General features: G+C 45.3%; 1 protein-coding gene across 1 annotated transcript; it reads right to left on the reverse strand.

Moving 5' to 3' along the window:
* Positions 1 to 12,385: 12,385 nt before the first annotated feature.
* On the reverse strand, positions 12,386 to 13,315 carry LOC100729584 (olfactory receptor 7A17-like). The gene has a single exon (XM_003461836.4). It carries the CDS (start codon positions 13,313 to 13,315, stop codon positions 12,386 to 12,388), a length of 930 nt encoding a protein of 309 aa, XP_003461884.3.
* Positions 13,316 to 14,521: the final 1,206 nt, after the last annotated feature.

Genomic DNA, 14,521 nt, shown 5'->3' on the forward strand with positions numbered 1-14,521 from the left:
GTATGTGTGTCAAAATACCACTGACACCAGGAATGATCTGTTCATTAAAAATAAAAAGCTATCAGATAGTTTCTCGTTATAACTGCATCCACAGCATCAGTTTTTATAGCACATATCAGGAGATATAATTCTGTGTTTGTGAAGAGAGGCAGAGGGAAAGACTTTGGATCATAGAGCTTGGAGAAACTTACTATGCTAAACATGTCAGACCCGCTAAGCATCTTTATTGTTACTGCACACAGAGACAGTTAAACTCTTGGAGACTCGGTTTCTTTAGCTGTCAAATGTGATAAAAATGTCACCCAACTCATAAGAACCTTTATGAGACATAAATGAAGAAAGATACACACATTAAATTTCATTTTTAAAATAGGAGAGTGCTGAGAGGTGATCTCAGCTCTCTGCTGATGAATTTTTGACTTAAATCCAAAGGGAGTGAAATTATTATGCAAAATACACTCATGCTCCTATGATTCGTGCAGCACTAACACGCAACAATCAAGGAGTCAATTGGGATGTGCATGTACAGAGGCCTGAGCAAAGAGCCCGCGTCCATCAAAGCTAGTGTACACAAGCAGGACAATACAGTGTTAGTCAGCCACACAACGAGTGACCTTCTGTCATAATCTGCAGCAGCCTGGGTGAAGTGGAAGACAGTGAGGAAAGTTTAAAAACCCAGCCACATAAATGCAAATTGTGTGCTATCATTCATCTGCAGAAGCTGAAAAACTCGATCTTACAGAAAGAGAGTGGAGTCCCGGTCCCTCGAGAAGGGGATGTGTAACAGCGAGGAAAGATGGGGAGAGTCAGACACGGAACACTGAAACCCCAAAACAACAGGAGATTGATCTTGTGTTCCACAGCACAGTAGGCAAACCTTAGTCCCGGCAATCTATGACACATCGCAAAATAACTAGATGATTTCAAGGCCTCCCAACACAATAGAAATGAATAACTGCATGCTAATTACCATGGTGGGGCCATCATGCATTATATGCATGTACAATAACCAGGTGCAGTACAGGTGTTGTGTGTCAGTTTTAAGCTATATTACAAACCTATCATAAGTAAATTAAAGATTAAAATAAAGGCAGACTTTTTCAAATATCAGTAGGGTATGAGGGGCCGGGAGGAGGGATAAAAGGATTGAGATTGATTAGTCTAGTTTGAATATATGTACCATTCCCTAAAATGAATGCAAGTTTCATGTATTGAAAACACACATCAGGAAAAATGTTCAGGAAAGAAAGCCTTTTGCTGCCCAGATATCAAGACACAAAGACTGCCTGCATCATTGTCTTTGCATTTGCACTGTATTAAGTTGGCTGTAAAAATTTCCCTTGAATTACAAAGGATTTCCTCTCTATTTATATCTGTTATCTTGATTTCTGGTCTCACCAGTATGGATCACCATTTAGGATCCAGAACTCAGGACCTGGCACTTGCCAGGCAGATGCCACACAGCTGAGCTATATCTCCAACCTCGGCAATGATCTTTTAGGTAGGCGGTGTTATATCCTGATAATGCCCTTGCTTTATAATCCAGAAGAGCGTGTGACAAACCTGCTTTCCCCACAGCCCTTGTGACAATGTCTGACTCACCATCCGTGTCTCTGTGCGGGAGTGTCACCTGTCACTTCCACATCACCACAGAGCAGCACACAGGGAGCCAGAGCTTCTTCGAGTGGGAAGGGGGCCAGGAAACAGAGGAAGACGATGACGAAGTAAGAGAATTAAGGTGAGTGACATAATGGTACCAGGTCCCACAATGGATCAGTCATCAAGTCCTGCAAACCTGTGAACAACAACTCAGGAGGATTTTTTAATAGAAGAAAGATTTTAAGTCAAACCATATGTTGCAAAGTGTCTATGTATTAACCCCAGGTATCCGTCTCTGACACCTGTTTTCATCCTTCTTAGTTACTTTTTACTTGTCGCTGAGACAAAATACCTAATACACAAAGTTGGGAAAGGAAAGGTTCATTTCTTACAGTTTTTGGAGGTTTCAGGCCATACTCAGTTGGCTCCAAGGCAGGGTGGTGTGACGGGGCCACAGTTCATGGTGGCTGCAAACAGCAAGCCAGAAACCTGCAAGAGAGAGAGACACCTTCTTCCTGCCATTACATTACATCCTGGCTCCACACCTAGGCGGGTGTAGCACTGACACCATCAATCCAAGTGCTAGACAATGAACCCATCAAATGCACAGTGCAAATACATGAGGCCCGGGGGCCACCGAGCTAAACCATGACACATCCCTAAACACACATACACACACACACACACACACACACACACACACCCCTAACCCAGGTAGGCTTGTGACATAATGTGTAATACCAAGCCCTTCTCATTTCCAGCTGCGCTATTAGAAATAGATACAAACTGAGCTATCAATATCACATTACTCCCCCCAAAATGTACAAATGGTACCCAGAAATGGTGCTCACTCTGTCTACCTCCCATCACATGGATTCTTGGCGTTTCAGTTTGTGATGGCCATTATCTGCCCTGGTTTTAAAGAAACCAAAAAATACACTCAGTAAACAGAACAGAAATAGTAAATGGCCCCGAGGGAGGAAGTGTCTAATCAGCTCAGGGCGCCCCGAGATGCTGTAAAGATGGAAAAACTTCCGTGTTTCTGGCAGTATTCCAACTCCTCTTGTATCCCGTGATATCCAGCAAAAACCATAAAATATTGAAAGTAAATGTACACAAAAGACAAAAGTAATGAAACACATGCATCAAACACCCTAATAGGAAGACCTGAACACAGCAATTAATCCTGTTATTTACAAAAGGAAGCACATCAAGAAGAACACAAGAGTTTGGGCATTTTCATGAGACCACAAAAGAATTATCTTTGATGTGGCTGCACCTCATGTATTTGGAAAATCTGTTTTTATACAGTTTGACAGTGGATTAGGTAACTCTTGGTATCCTGTGGTGCTTTTCCCAAGCTTTGGATATACACGGTAATTATACATCTTTATGCTGTACCATGGGGTACTTGAACCCAGGTATGTATCTGGTGATGATCACATGGGGGTGATTACCATATATATCACTTTAAGTGTGGGTCTTCTCTTTTGTGGGAAACATTTTAAAAATGCTTCTCACAAACACACAATTAGTTATTTTTTCTTTTGAAGAGAATAAAACTATATGAGACAAAAACAGAACAGTCAGTCAAAACAAAAGGATGAACATAATAGATGACTTATAAACCAAATACAAGGAGATCAACAATGGCTACCATGATGCCTCTTGTTATCTTCAATAGAATTGCCCACATCATCAGGCATAATAAAAGTGAACATAGCAGTACAGAACAAAACCAATAAAAACAAAACATTGGAGACATTATAGGACTTCAAAAGAAGATAAGATAATAGTCAAACCAGAATGGACATCATAGTGAATCTTTCTGTCTTCAAAGTAGTTGCCTATACCCTCAGATTTGATACTATCAAACAGAACAGAATAGAGTAAAATCAGTCAAAACAAGACGGTGAAATCAATACAGGGCTTCAAATCAAGTTAATAGGAAATCAAAAATGGTTACCGTAGTATATCCTGCTATCTGTGGAATAGCTGTCCATGCCATCAAATCTAATACAAGTAGAGAAACCAGAACAGAATAAAACCAAACTAAACAGAGCGATGAAAAAAAATTTGGGTTTCCAATCATGATAAAAGATTAACGATGTCCTCTGCCTTCCCTCTTTAGACAGTTCCTCCCCTTTCACTTTCACGGGGTGCACTGTACCAGGATTAGTTATTGTGAGCCACAGTTACCCCTCAGGCCATGGAGCCCCATAATCCCAAAGCTGAAGTCACGCTTCCTACCCAGCTGCACCTGCTAACAGCTGCACCTACACTGTTGCAGTCAGGGGTTGTGCGGAGAACAATTAGAATCAGGACATGGAGTTATAACATTATTTTTATAATGGTCACCGGGAGTTAACACAAGAAACTGCAGGAAATCTATCTGCAACACCAAAGACATAGATTATTTAGTCAAGGGCCTGAATCCCACAGCAATGTCCCACATGAGTCCAGATGAAGATTCAGAGCTCAGGACAATGCCTCCCATGAGTCCAACTGGAGGTCCAGAGCCCACAAGAAGGACTCACGCCAGTCTCTTTTACAGATCCGTGCCAGAAGGCCCCAAGGTCAGTGGTGGAAGCTAGAATGTCCATGCCAGCAGGGTGAAGGAGCTGTGCTGGTGGGATGAGGGTTCCACACTGGAGCTGAGAAGTCACAGTCACAACAAAGACCAGGACTGTCCTGAAAAGCACCACAGCCATCCTTGGCGACATGGAGGCCTCGAGCTCCTCCGACAATAAGCACAGTCGGGTATGTGCCAGGAAGCCAGCGTGATCAGTTCATCCTGGAGACCGAGCGGCACACATCTTCCCCTGTGGACTCAGGAAGCAATGCTTGATGTGAGGACCAGAGCTTCTCCAGGAGAACCAACGGCTCAAACAGTAATGCGTAGGAGAATCCACAATACCTCAACGCATTAATGCCTCCCTTCTCCTTCTCCACCTCTCTATGCTGGCAACTTTCCTCAGGTGGGACATCTACACTCAGTGCCATGATGATGTAATCCAGCTGGTGTTAAGTTGACCACCAGGTCTTAATCCCTAACACACACTGAACTTCTTCATCAATTATTCCTCCCACTGTTCCTCCCTGTAGCTCTGGGAAGCACAATTTTGCATGCTATCTCTAATTTTATGGCTGATTTCTTTATACTTTTCTCTGTCTCTCTCTGTGTATCTCTCTCATATTTATTTGATTATGCCCTTTCCTAGCCAATATAACGAAGCTCAAAAGCCGCATTGTGTCACTTTGCTCACTTATTTTCAGGACGGCCGGTGAATATTCTTCCAATATTATGCTTTGTGAAATGAGTCAGATAGAGGACGACCAGCAGCACCTGTTCTCTCTCACAGGTCGAGCTTTCACCGTGAAGGTGTATTGATAAAGCAGAGCTGAATTTTCAGTAGCATTTTCTAGAAGGTTAAAAGTGATTGGTTTAATAAACGGAGGCTGGATATGATTAATGTATGTTGTGTGTATGTGTGGAAAAATCTTGCTGACATCTATTAATGTGTATAATTAATACACATTCATCAAAAATAAAATACACAGTGTTTCCAACAGTCTCCTTTTGCAGCTACACCCATCTCCTTCCTGTCCCGTGCCTTCCACCTAAAATCACTGACCTACTGACCTTTTATATAGCTTTCACATTTCACTGGCGGTGTACAGAACAGAAATGTGTCTACATAGGAAAACTGGATTCCAAGATAATTCTGGGAATCTGTTTTGCTCGTGGCCAGCGCTGTGAACATTGAGCTGAAGTAGAAATGGAACCCCACGATAACAACTGAACCTACTGACCAGATGTAAAACACCCTAGTGTGTTACGGTCACCAGCATCAGGAAGAGAAGTCAAGGAAAAAAAAGACATGAAGAAGTAATCATCACAGGAGGGGGAATGTGGTATCAGATATCTTCCCAAACAGAACTATAGTAAGCCTGAATGTTTGGGTCAGCAGGATGACACACGCCTGTGACCTCAGCCCTCGGGGTGTGGGGGTCTAATGCAGGAGACCTTCTGGGAATTCAAGGCCAGACTGGGCTGCAGAGAGAGACCCTGTAGAGAAATAAAAAGAAAACAAAACAAAACAAAACAAACGCACGGTGGCTTTCAAATGCAATTTTCCCCATATCTAAATAATTTAAGAATATTTTAGGAAATGCACAGGGAACGCTCGTGACCTCAAAGTGCCCCGAGGAGAGACACAGCAGTGGGAGGAGGAGGAGAGGCACTGGACCACGGTGCCGGGGGGCTGAGCTCAGGCGTCCCCCAGGCCGGGTGACTGACCGGTAGCCACCTTTGGGAGGGTCAGCCGAGCGCAGAACCCAGAGCAGCTGTGGGTCAGGTGCTGAGTGCAAGTCGGCAGGATGCTCATGGACTGCTGGAGGATGAGCACATCTTTTTGCCGCCTCACAGCCAGAAAGCAGCCTAAACTTCAGAGGAACGGAAGGTGCAGGCGTGCTGGGGTTACCCGCTACCCCGCTGTGAAGCTGTGACTGGCTTTCAGGGTAATCAGCTCAGACCTCGCTCTGTCTGCCCACGTTGTCTATGGGTGACAGCACAGACACGCCAGGGAGTGGACTTTTTCTTCTCTCTTTCTCTCGTTGTTGTTGTTTGTTTTGTTTCTTTTCTTTTTCTATGAGTGTGAACACTTTCTGGTTTTTGCTGCTGTTGTGTTGTGTTCCTGTTGGTATTTTTCCTCCTTCCTTGTCCTGCTGTCTTCTGCACCAAGTTCCCCAAGTTCGCATGACCTCCACGGTCCTCCAGCCGTGCTTCTAACCTTTCCTCTTCTCCTAGTTCTCCATATTTTCCCCCAACCCTTTTTACATTTTACCCCCGGAAAGCAAAACTGCCATTTTGAGGGCTTATGTATTGCATACGGATTTCTGATTCATTTCAGATTTTTTATACAACCACAAATCTAATTCATGTGATGAAAGGTGGCAAATTAATAGCTACTGCGGCCTGTCATTTTTGAGGCTGCTGGATGTCATTGGTGTTGGTCATTGTACACTTTAACTAAGTGACATAATTGTTGTATCAGTTGCTCTTCCTACTATACCAAGACTGAGACTTCCAAGGGTCATAAAAAAATGCAACAGGCCGGTGGTGAAGAACCAGGGGCGGGGCCAAATTGGCAGCGACTTCTCATCCCCAATAAATTAAAGAATTAGGATCGTGCAACCCTCTCAAAACACAGGAGTCAGCTACACCTGGAAGACACACCTAAGAAGCAGTCATGTCCTAAGGGTTGTAAGTACTGGCGATAAACCTACTTGCCACAGCAATTTGCAAGGATCGACCAGCAAATAAACTAGAAAGTAAGAAGGTAACTAACAAGCTGTGACCCCAAACCTCCAGCTCCCCAGTGCAAACCCAGGGGGCAGTGTGGTGGGACAACCTGAAAGCCCCTGCCTGGGCTCTCTGAAGAGGGAGCAGTGGAAGTGACCAGGCAGATGAACAAGGCTACAGGAAAGCAATCACCAGAAATCGTGTTTCAAAGAACCACAAAGATGGCGGCCACAATGAAAGCCATAAGCAGATGCAGTTACAAGATACAGGAGCTTAGGAAAACGACGGAAACCGTGAACACCCAAAATAGTAAATACGGAGTGTGTGAAAGAGAGTCAAACAGATACCAGGACGGCAAACATTCCATTGAAAGTGTGAGCAGTGGCATGAGCTAATCCAAGAGCAAAATCTCAGACACAGACGGCAGGATTGAGGTTAGTGGTCACTAAAGGAGGGATTTCTTCAAGGTAGGAAGGAACCGTGCAGAGTCTCCAGTGTGCATGATGATGCCTACCTGAAAACTAAGGCTCACTACAGTTTTGTTTTGGAAGGTGTCTGATACCAACTTTTTCCCTCTTGTGATTTTCATTTCTTCATGTAGTGCTTTCTTGACTTCTCTTCCCAATGATGTTGACCTTAACACGAAACAAAAGCAAAGAAGTCACCACAATCCCAAATACCAAACTATACTGCAGAGCTACAGTGATAAAAACAGTGTGTTACTGACACCAAAACAGTCATGAAACAGATTAATGAAATAGAATATAGTATGTAATGTATGTAATGCATGTTGGTTACAGGACGCTCAAGATCCAATTGTAGAAAATGTGGTGAAAACAGATGGAAAGGAGAGAGTTGGAGGGGTTCTGTGTTTGGTGATTATGCCCAGAAGACCTTGGACAAAGCAACATTTGCAGACAAACATCCAGAAAGACAGGTGGGGAGCAGGAGGGCTTTGGGGCTTTGCACGCCTCCCAGGAGGAGCAGCGGGGTCAAAGGCCCTGGAGAAGATGCTTCTCTCAGGAGCTCAGCACTAACAAGGAAGCCATGTGACCAGGGGTGAGAGGCCCACATGTGACAAAGAATGAAGAGCGACCTGTGTGCAGAGGCGTCCGCTCCTCCTCTGGACCTGGAAGTGGAAAGGTCACTGATTGCAGGGTGAGAGGCCAGCTCTGCTGCAAGCAAGACGTCGTCTCAGGGAGAGAATAAGGTCGCAGGTGTGGGTCTGTGCTGGTGTTTATTGGGGAGCCTGAGGCCTTCACTCCTGCACCCAACTCCTGCTTTTGACACCTGGCACCCAGAACAGTGTGCAGCCTTATTGCTGCTGAAAGTTCAGGACAAGAGGCGTCTCTCTTTCCAGCTGCTGTAATGTTGAGTCAAAATCAGCCAGGCTCTGACGTCAGGCCTTGGTTACCTCCTGTGCTGCCTTCAGTTCTGGCTTCTGTGTTGTGAAGGGGGGACCAGTCCCCCCCTCTCCTCCGAAGCCTGCAGTGACTCCTGAATTTCTTGTTCTCACACACACACACACACACACACACACACACACAAACACTGAGCTCATGTCTATGACCTGTTTTCCCTGAAACTAGCACCCATCCACGCAACAGCGCATACTAAATGGACTTTTATTATCAATTACACCTCAATAAAACTGCTTGAAAAAGAAATAGTCACAGAAGACCCCACAGGGTAAACACATCATGAAAACAATGCAAGCAGGTGTGGATAGGAGGTGTGTGTACGTGTGTGTGTCTGTGTGTTGCTCTCAGTGAAACCTGGAATCTGGGGCATGCTAGGCAGGTGCTCTGCCACTGAGTTACACCCCAAGCCCACAGTAAGGCAGGAATAGGTGATGTGTGAACAGAAGTCAGGAGGCCACCTGTGGGAATTTTACCTGGCAGCGAGAATAACCAGTGCAAATGCCCTGAGACGGGTTCAGATTCTCGAGGCCATCAAGGAACCAGTGTGTGAAGGTCAGAAAGAGGGGCAGGGTGCTGAGAGACAGCAGACAGGGACACTAAAGAGTGAGACGCTGCTGAGAATGCTGGACCCCAGGAACCCCTGTTTTGTGGTGCTCACTTCTTGCACATTGTTAATGTTTGTTGCAAAGGCATCCTGTGGCCTCAGAGGGAAACTGCTCCCTGCCCTTCCTGGTTGACTTTTCCCCTGTGTTGTGAGAGTGGCTCCAGGTCCTCCGCTCTGAGGCTTGTGCTCCTGGGTGTGCACACCGCCACAGCGCCCCGACACTCGCAACACACCCACGGGGCCAGCACTGTGCACACTGGGAGCCCAGGGGACCAGGTTACAGCTCCTCTGCTGTGCCAGGCTGAGAATCTGCGCTCTGTAACTGTGTCAGAACAAATAAACAGGGAGACAAACTTTGTTGCCTTTTTGTTCTAGTTTGCATTTGAAGAAACAAACCTCAAGAGACACAGAAATGAAAGGGAAGAAAGAAAGCCAGTGAGATAATAGACTCAGATGGAGCCCGAGGAAGCGGAAGGAAGCCAGTGTCTCTACCTTTCCAAAAACAAGAAAAGACATAAAAGTATCCACGGTCACAGGCAGTGATGCCATCAGGCTTTCAAAAGCCACATGGAAAGGTAGTCCCCAGACCAAAGGGACTCAAGGGACTCAAAAAACAATCAACCATGGGGTACACAGACACCCCAGTAACAGCTAAGCACGTTTAATGCGAGAGAGAAGCATTCCCTCCGCTTAGTCCATATTTTCTGGCCAGTCTGTCTCGCCGTGCTCCAGGGCAGCAGAGGCCTCTGTGTACCTCAGAGCCCTCTGAAGGCAGCTGGCAATGAGCAGTGCAGGTGCCTCTGCTCAGGGCTTGCACGTGGCCCCTGACCCTCTGCACCCAAGGGCTCAGGCCAGGGAGGGCTGCCTCTTCGAGTGCGGTGAGACCCTCCCAGTGTGGCAGCCTGATGTGGTCCCTGGACACCTCTCAGTTGTCCTTCTACCCAGGCTGCACAGCTGAGGGCCACCCGAGGGGGGATTCGGGCACATATATGGGCTCGCTGGCCCCATGTCCCTCTCCTTACCTCCGGGGCTCCTCACTTTGCTGTCCTGTGGGACGCTGGCCTGATGTGACAAGATATACTTCCTGCTGATTCTGTTCCTGAGACAGTGGTTTACCCACGAGTAAATGTGCTTTCTATTTCTGTTCTCCGTTCTCTCTCCTGACTTTCAGGAGCAAAACCTTTTAGCACTTTATCATTCCTATAAATTACACAGCTTTTATTATTATTTTTTATTTAAAGAAAGCAAGAAAAAAACAAAATAGAAAAGAAGGGTGGTATAATACAGAATTCAATGAAAAATGTTTTAAATTTAATACTAAGGAATCGCTAGTTGATACTTACATATTGTCATCTTAGAAATTGTTTTTCAAGTTAAAAATCAAAACATAAAACCTGCCCAAACATTCAGACATTCACAGTTCGAGCATAAGTGTGTAAGATTGATGAACATATAACTATTTTTGTCAGACCGTTGAACAGATGGTTTTTTTAAAAAATCCAACACTAATATGAGTTTTTCTGATGAGGTCTCCGACTGAGATGTCCACTCTGATCACACTGCCCAGTATAAAAATCCCAAGTAGATTTGCGCACATGTTGTAGCCCACAGTAACCCAAGAAATAATGCACAAACAGGTTTGCGGGACGAGAACTCAAGGTTTTATTTCAGCCATGCCTGTGCTGCAACTCAGAGGGTCAGTATGCACTCAGGGCTCCTGAACAGAGCAGGAGGAGCCGCTGGGAGCCGCTCGTACTGCACAGCAGCTGAAGGCCTGGCCCGTGACGGGCAGAGCTGGAAACAAGGATCTTCTGCAAGGCTGACTGGGGGGTTCTGTGTGTAAATAAGGGGCCCTGTTTTAGTTCTATCAAATGCCCTTCCTCTGCTCACAAAGGCCATCGCAGCAGCACCAGAGTAGAGGACATGGAAATAATCCCACGCCACTAAAGCCCTCCGGGTTCCTGGTGAAGATTGCAAAAGTGAACTTGGGAGAAAAGAGAGCCTTTGAACAGCTGCTGCGGGGCACACTGGAATTCACAGGCAGAAGCAACCACGTGTGGGGCTGGCGATTTAGCTCAGCAGCATAAAGCACCGGCCTTGCAAGCTCAGAGTCATGAGTTTGATCCCTGTTACTGATTATAAATAAGAAGAAGAAGGAGAAGAAATCATGTGTATGAAAATTATCTTTAAAATGTCAAAGACCTCAGTGTAAGACCAGAAGCTTTGAAATGAGTAGGAGAAATGTAGGAAAACCCTTTCAGGTTATGAGCTCAGGGAGGGATGTCTCCAAAAGAGTTCCAGCAGCACAAAAATATCAGCAAGAGTCAGCAAGTGGGAATCCATGAAATTAAAGGGTTTATGCACAGCCAAGACATGGCGGAAACATTCCACAAAATAGCACGCCGGCTACGCTGGTGAAAGAATAGATAACCCTGAAAATTAACATCAGATCTAATAATGAACAGGCACTGAGCAGGACAAGTGCAAATGGGCAGGAATTGAACAGAACGTGGTCGATATTTTCACTAACACAAAATGAGAATCTATAGTATATTGAGGTTCATTTTACCCCCATCATCATAGGAGCATGGAGATCACACATGTGGGTGTGCAAGAAAATAATTTTATTTTCATCGGAGATAATGCTGGGTAGCATGGCTACTGTGCAAATCAGTGCAGAGGTTCCAGAAAAACTACCACACGGCCGCCATAGGAACCAACGGCAAACATCCTCAGTGTATAATCAGAGCATGAAAATTACTCTACTCAACAGGCACCCGTGTAAATGGGGTGCAACTCTCAGTAGCCAGGAATGGAAGGAGCCACTGTTCCAAGCAGAAGACGTGATGTGGATGAAATGCATACTCGGGGAGGTGAGTGACAGACAGATGGACAGCGAGACACAGTGATTAGACAGACAGACCGATGGCAGGTATATTAACTGACTGACATATAAAACTAACAAAATGATGTCATTTGGAGAAAAATGGGTGGAATGGGAGATACTGGTGTTAAGCAAACTAAACCAGACTCAAAAGAAAACTATGTCATGTCTTCCTGTCCTCAACGGAACTTCAAAAAGAAACGGATAATGTGAGAGGAGAAAGGAGACCAGGAGTGGAACAGGAATAGGAAAGGAATCGGGGGAAACAGCAGGGTCAGGACATGGAGAGTATTAGGAACACTAATGCAGAGCAAAGCACATACCTGCTGGGACGATTGTGCAGAAGGAAATGCCTTACAGTGTGTAATTGATCTGCACTGATAAAGGTAATTAATCAAAATTGAGCTGCTTATATCTTCAGAAACATTGAAATCAGAGTAACGGGAATTCCAATTAAACCGTGGCAATAGTGAGTTTTGTTCTCCAGGTACTGCAAAGATTCCCAGCTTGAGGCCCGAGGTTTGGGTCCCGTGATGGCAGACAACCCTCCAGCCCTGAGATAGCAGATTCTTTCAGAGTTTCCTTCCAAAGAGTCTCAGCAGAGCCCTCTTGACATCTGTGTTCCTCAGGCTGTAGATGAAGGGGTTCAGCATGGGGGTGACCAAGGTGTACATCACAGAGGCTGTGGCACTTGCGTGTGAGCTGTGGGCTGAGACAGAACTGATGTACACGCCCAGGCCTGTGCCATACAATATGGAGACAGCAGAGAGGTGGGACGCACAGGTGGAGAGGGCTTTCTTCTTGCCTCCAGCTGAAGACAGCCCACAGACGGAGGAAGCGATCTTAGCGTAAGAACAAAGGATGCCAGTGAGGGAAGCGGTACCCAATAACAAGGGGGCCAAATATATCACCAGGTCATTCAGAAGGTTTTTGGAGCAGGCAATCTGGGCCACTTGATTGAGTTCACAGAAGAAGTGAGGGATTTGGGGGTCAGTAGAGAAAGACAGCTGCAGAGCCACTAAGCTTTGCAACAAAGCGTGCAGGACACTCAGAATCCAGGACCCCAGAATGAGGAAGCCACACCGGCAGGGGTTAACAATGACCATGTAGCGGAGGGGGTGACAGATGGCCACGAAGCGGTCATAGGCCATGATGGCCAGCAGGAGGTTGTCCAGCTCTCCAAAGAGCAAGAAAAAGGACATCTGGGTGATGCACCCTGCGTAGGTAATGACCTGGCTGTGGGTCTGGATGTTCACCAGCATCTTGGGCACAGTGGTGGAGGTGAGGCCGATGTCCACAGAGGACAGGTTGGAGAGGAAGAAGTACATGGGCGTGTGCAGGTGGGGGTCAGAGACGATGGCCAGGAGGATGAGCAGGTTCCCGAGCACCGTGGTCAGGTACATGGAGAGGAAGAGCCCGTAGACCAGGGGCTGCAGCTCTGGGTCCTCTGAGAGTCCCAGAAGGAGAAATTCTGAAATTCTGGTGCTGTTCTCTGCTTCCATATGGTGGATGCAACTATCAGGGAAAAAGAAAAGTCACATGAGTCCTCTTTGAGCAAAAGGACATTACTAGTTTGGTTGAATTTCCACAAATTAAGTTTTGCAGTCTATAAATTGCAGTCATTGTATAACTTAAGGTCCCCTGAGGAAATCCTCCTGCCATTCCTGATTGGAAATTTCTGTCCCTCTCTGAGGTTTCTCCCCTAAAATCGTGTCTTTTGTAGGTTTCCTATGAAATTATTTCTCACAATTGAGAAATATATATGGGGTGATGACCATGTTGTATGAACTGTTTGGAAAATGATGAGCAGAAGCTGAAAACTAAAATTTCTACTTCCCAATGGTTGAGAAAGAATATATTCAAAAAAGAACATCATATATTATTGCTAGTTTTTGGTGAGGGATTGTGTAGATTTGCAAATGCATACTCACAGAAATCAACATATAGAATATGTGTAACCGTTTAGGTATCAATTATACCTCAACAAGTGAACCTCTGCTGCAAAACAGAGATGATCATGTAACATGCAATGGGATCAAGGCTCCATAAAGAAAATAAAAGTTTTGAAAGAGAGAACAGACAGGAGTTTGTATGTGTGTGCCTGTGTGTGGGTATTGGCACACACAAGTGTGAATATTATGCTGGGCATGGAATCCTGGACCTTATTCATGCTAACTAGGTTCCCTGCCCCAACCTACAAAAATTACTCCTAACCAAGAACTACAGTGTGAACCGAACAAGAAGGGAATATTCTTGTCGTGATGATAGAAGATGTAAGATGTGCCCTGTACAAGAACTTAACAGTCACAATAAATGTGCAGTTGTAACGAGTTCTATTCATATGCTCATTTAATAAGTGTGTTGGCATGGGTGAATATATAATGTAAAAAACAATTCCTAAGCTAAGAACTCACACAGCAATGACTGTGTTATTTAAGGTAGTATAAGCACCCCGATTTTCAGTTGAATTGTACTCGCACATAAAACAGAATGCACCTGAGTCATTTGCAGGACGCTGGGTTATCTTGAGAACACAATAGAAAGAGGAATAGGTCTGATCTAGAAAGGTAAATGTCTTATAGGGTAAGCCCAATTAGAAATAAACTGTGAAATAAGGCAGAATTCTTGGAATAGGAGAAGGGGTGAAAAGGTATGGAGAGGGGAAAGAGGGAAAACCATCAAGATAGGATTTCTGTTAACCTCCAGGG

Source organism: Cavia porcellus, unplaced genomic scaffold (genome assembly GCF_034190915.1).
Source record: "Cavia porcellus strain 051 isolate PalLab524CR breed Dunkin Hartley unplaced genomic scaffold, mCavPor4.1 scaffold_17, whole genome shotgun sequence".
In the NCBI taxonomy this organism is placed as follows: domain Eukaryota; kingdom Metazoa; phylum Chordata; class Mammalia; order Rodentia; family Caviidae; genus Cavia; species Cavia porcellus.

Bases quoted from the DNA above. Each gene is read 5' to 3' on its own strand.
- LOC100729584 (XM_003461836.4), bottom strand. From the start codon at position 13,315: ATGGAAGCAGAGAACAGCACCAGAATTTCAGAATTTCTCCTTCTGGGA.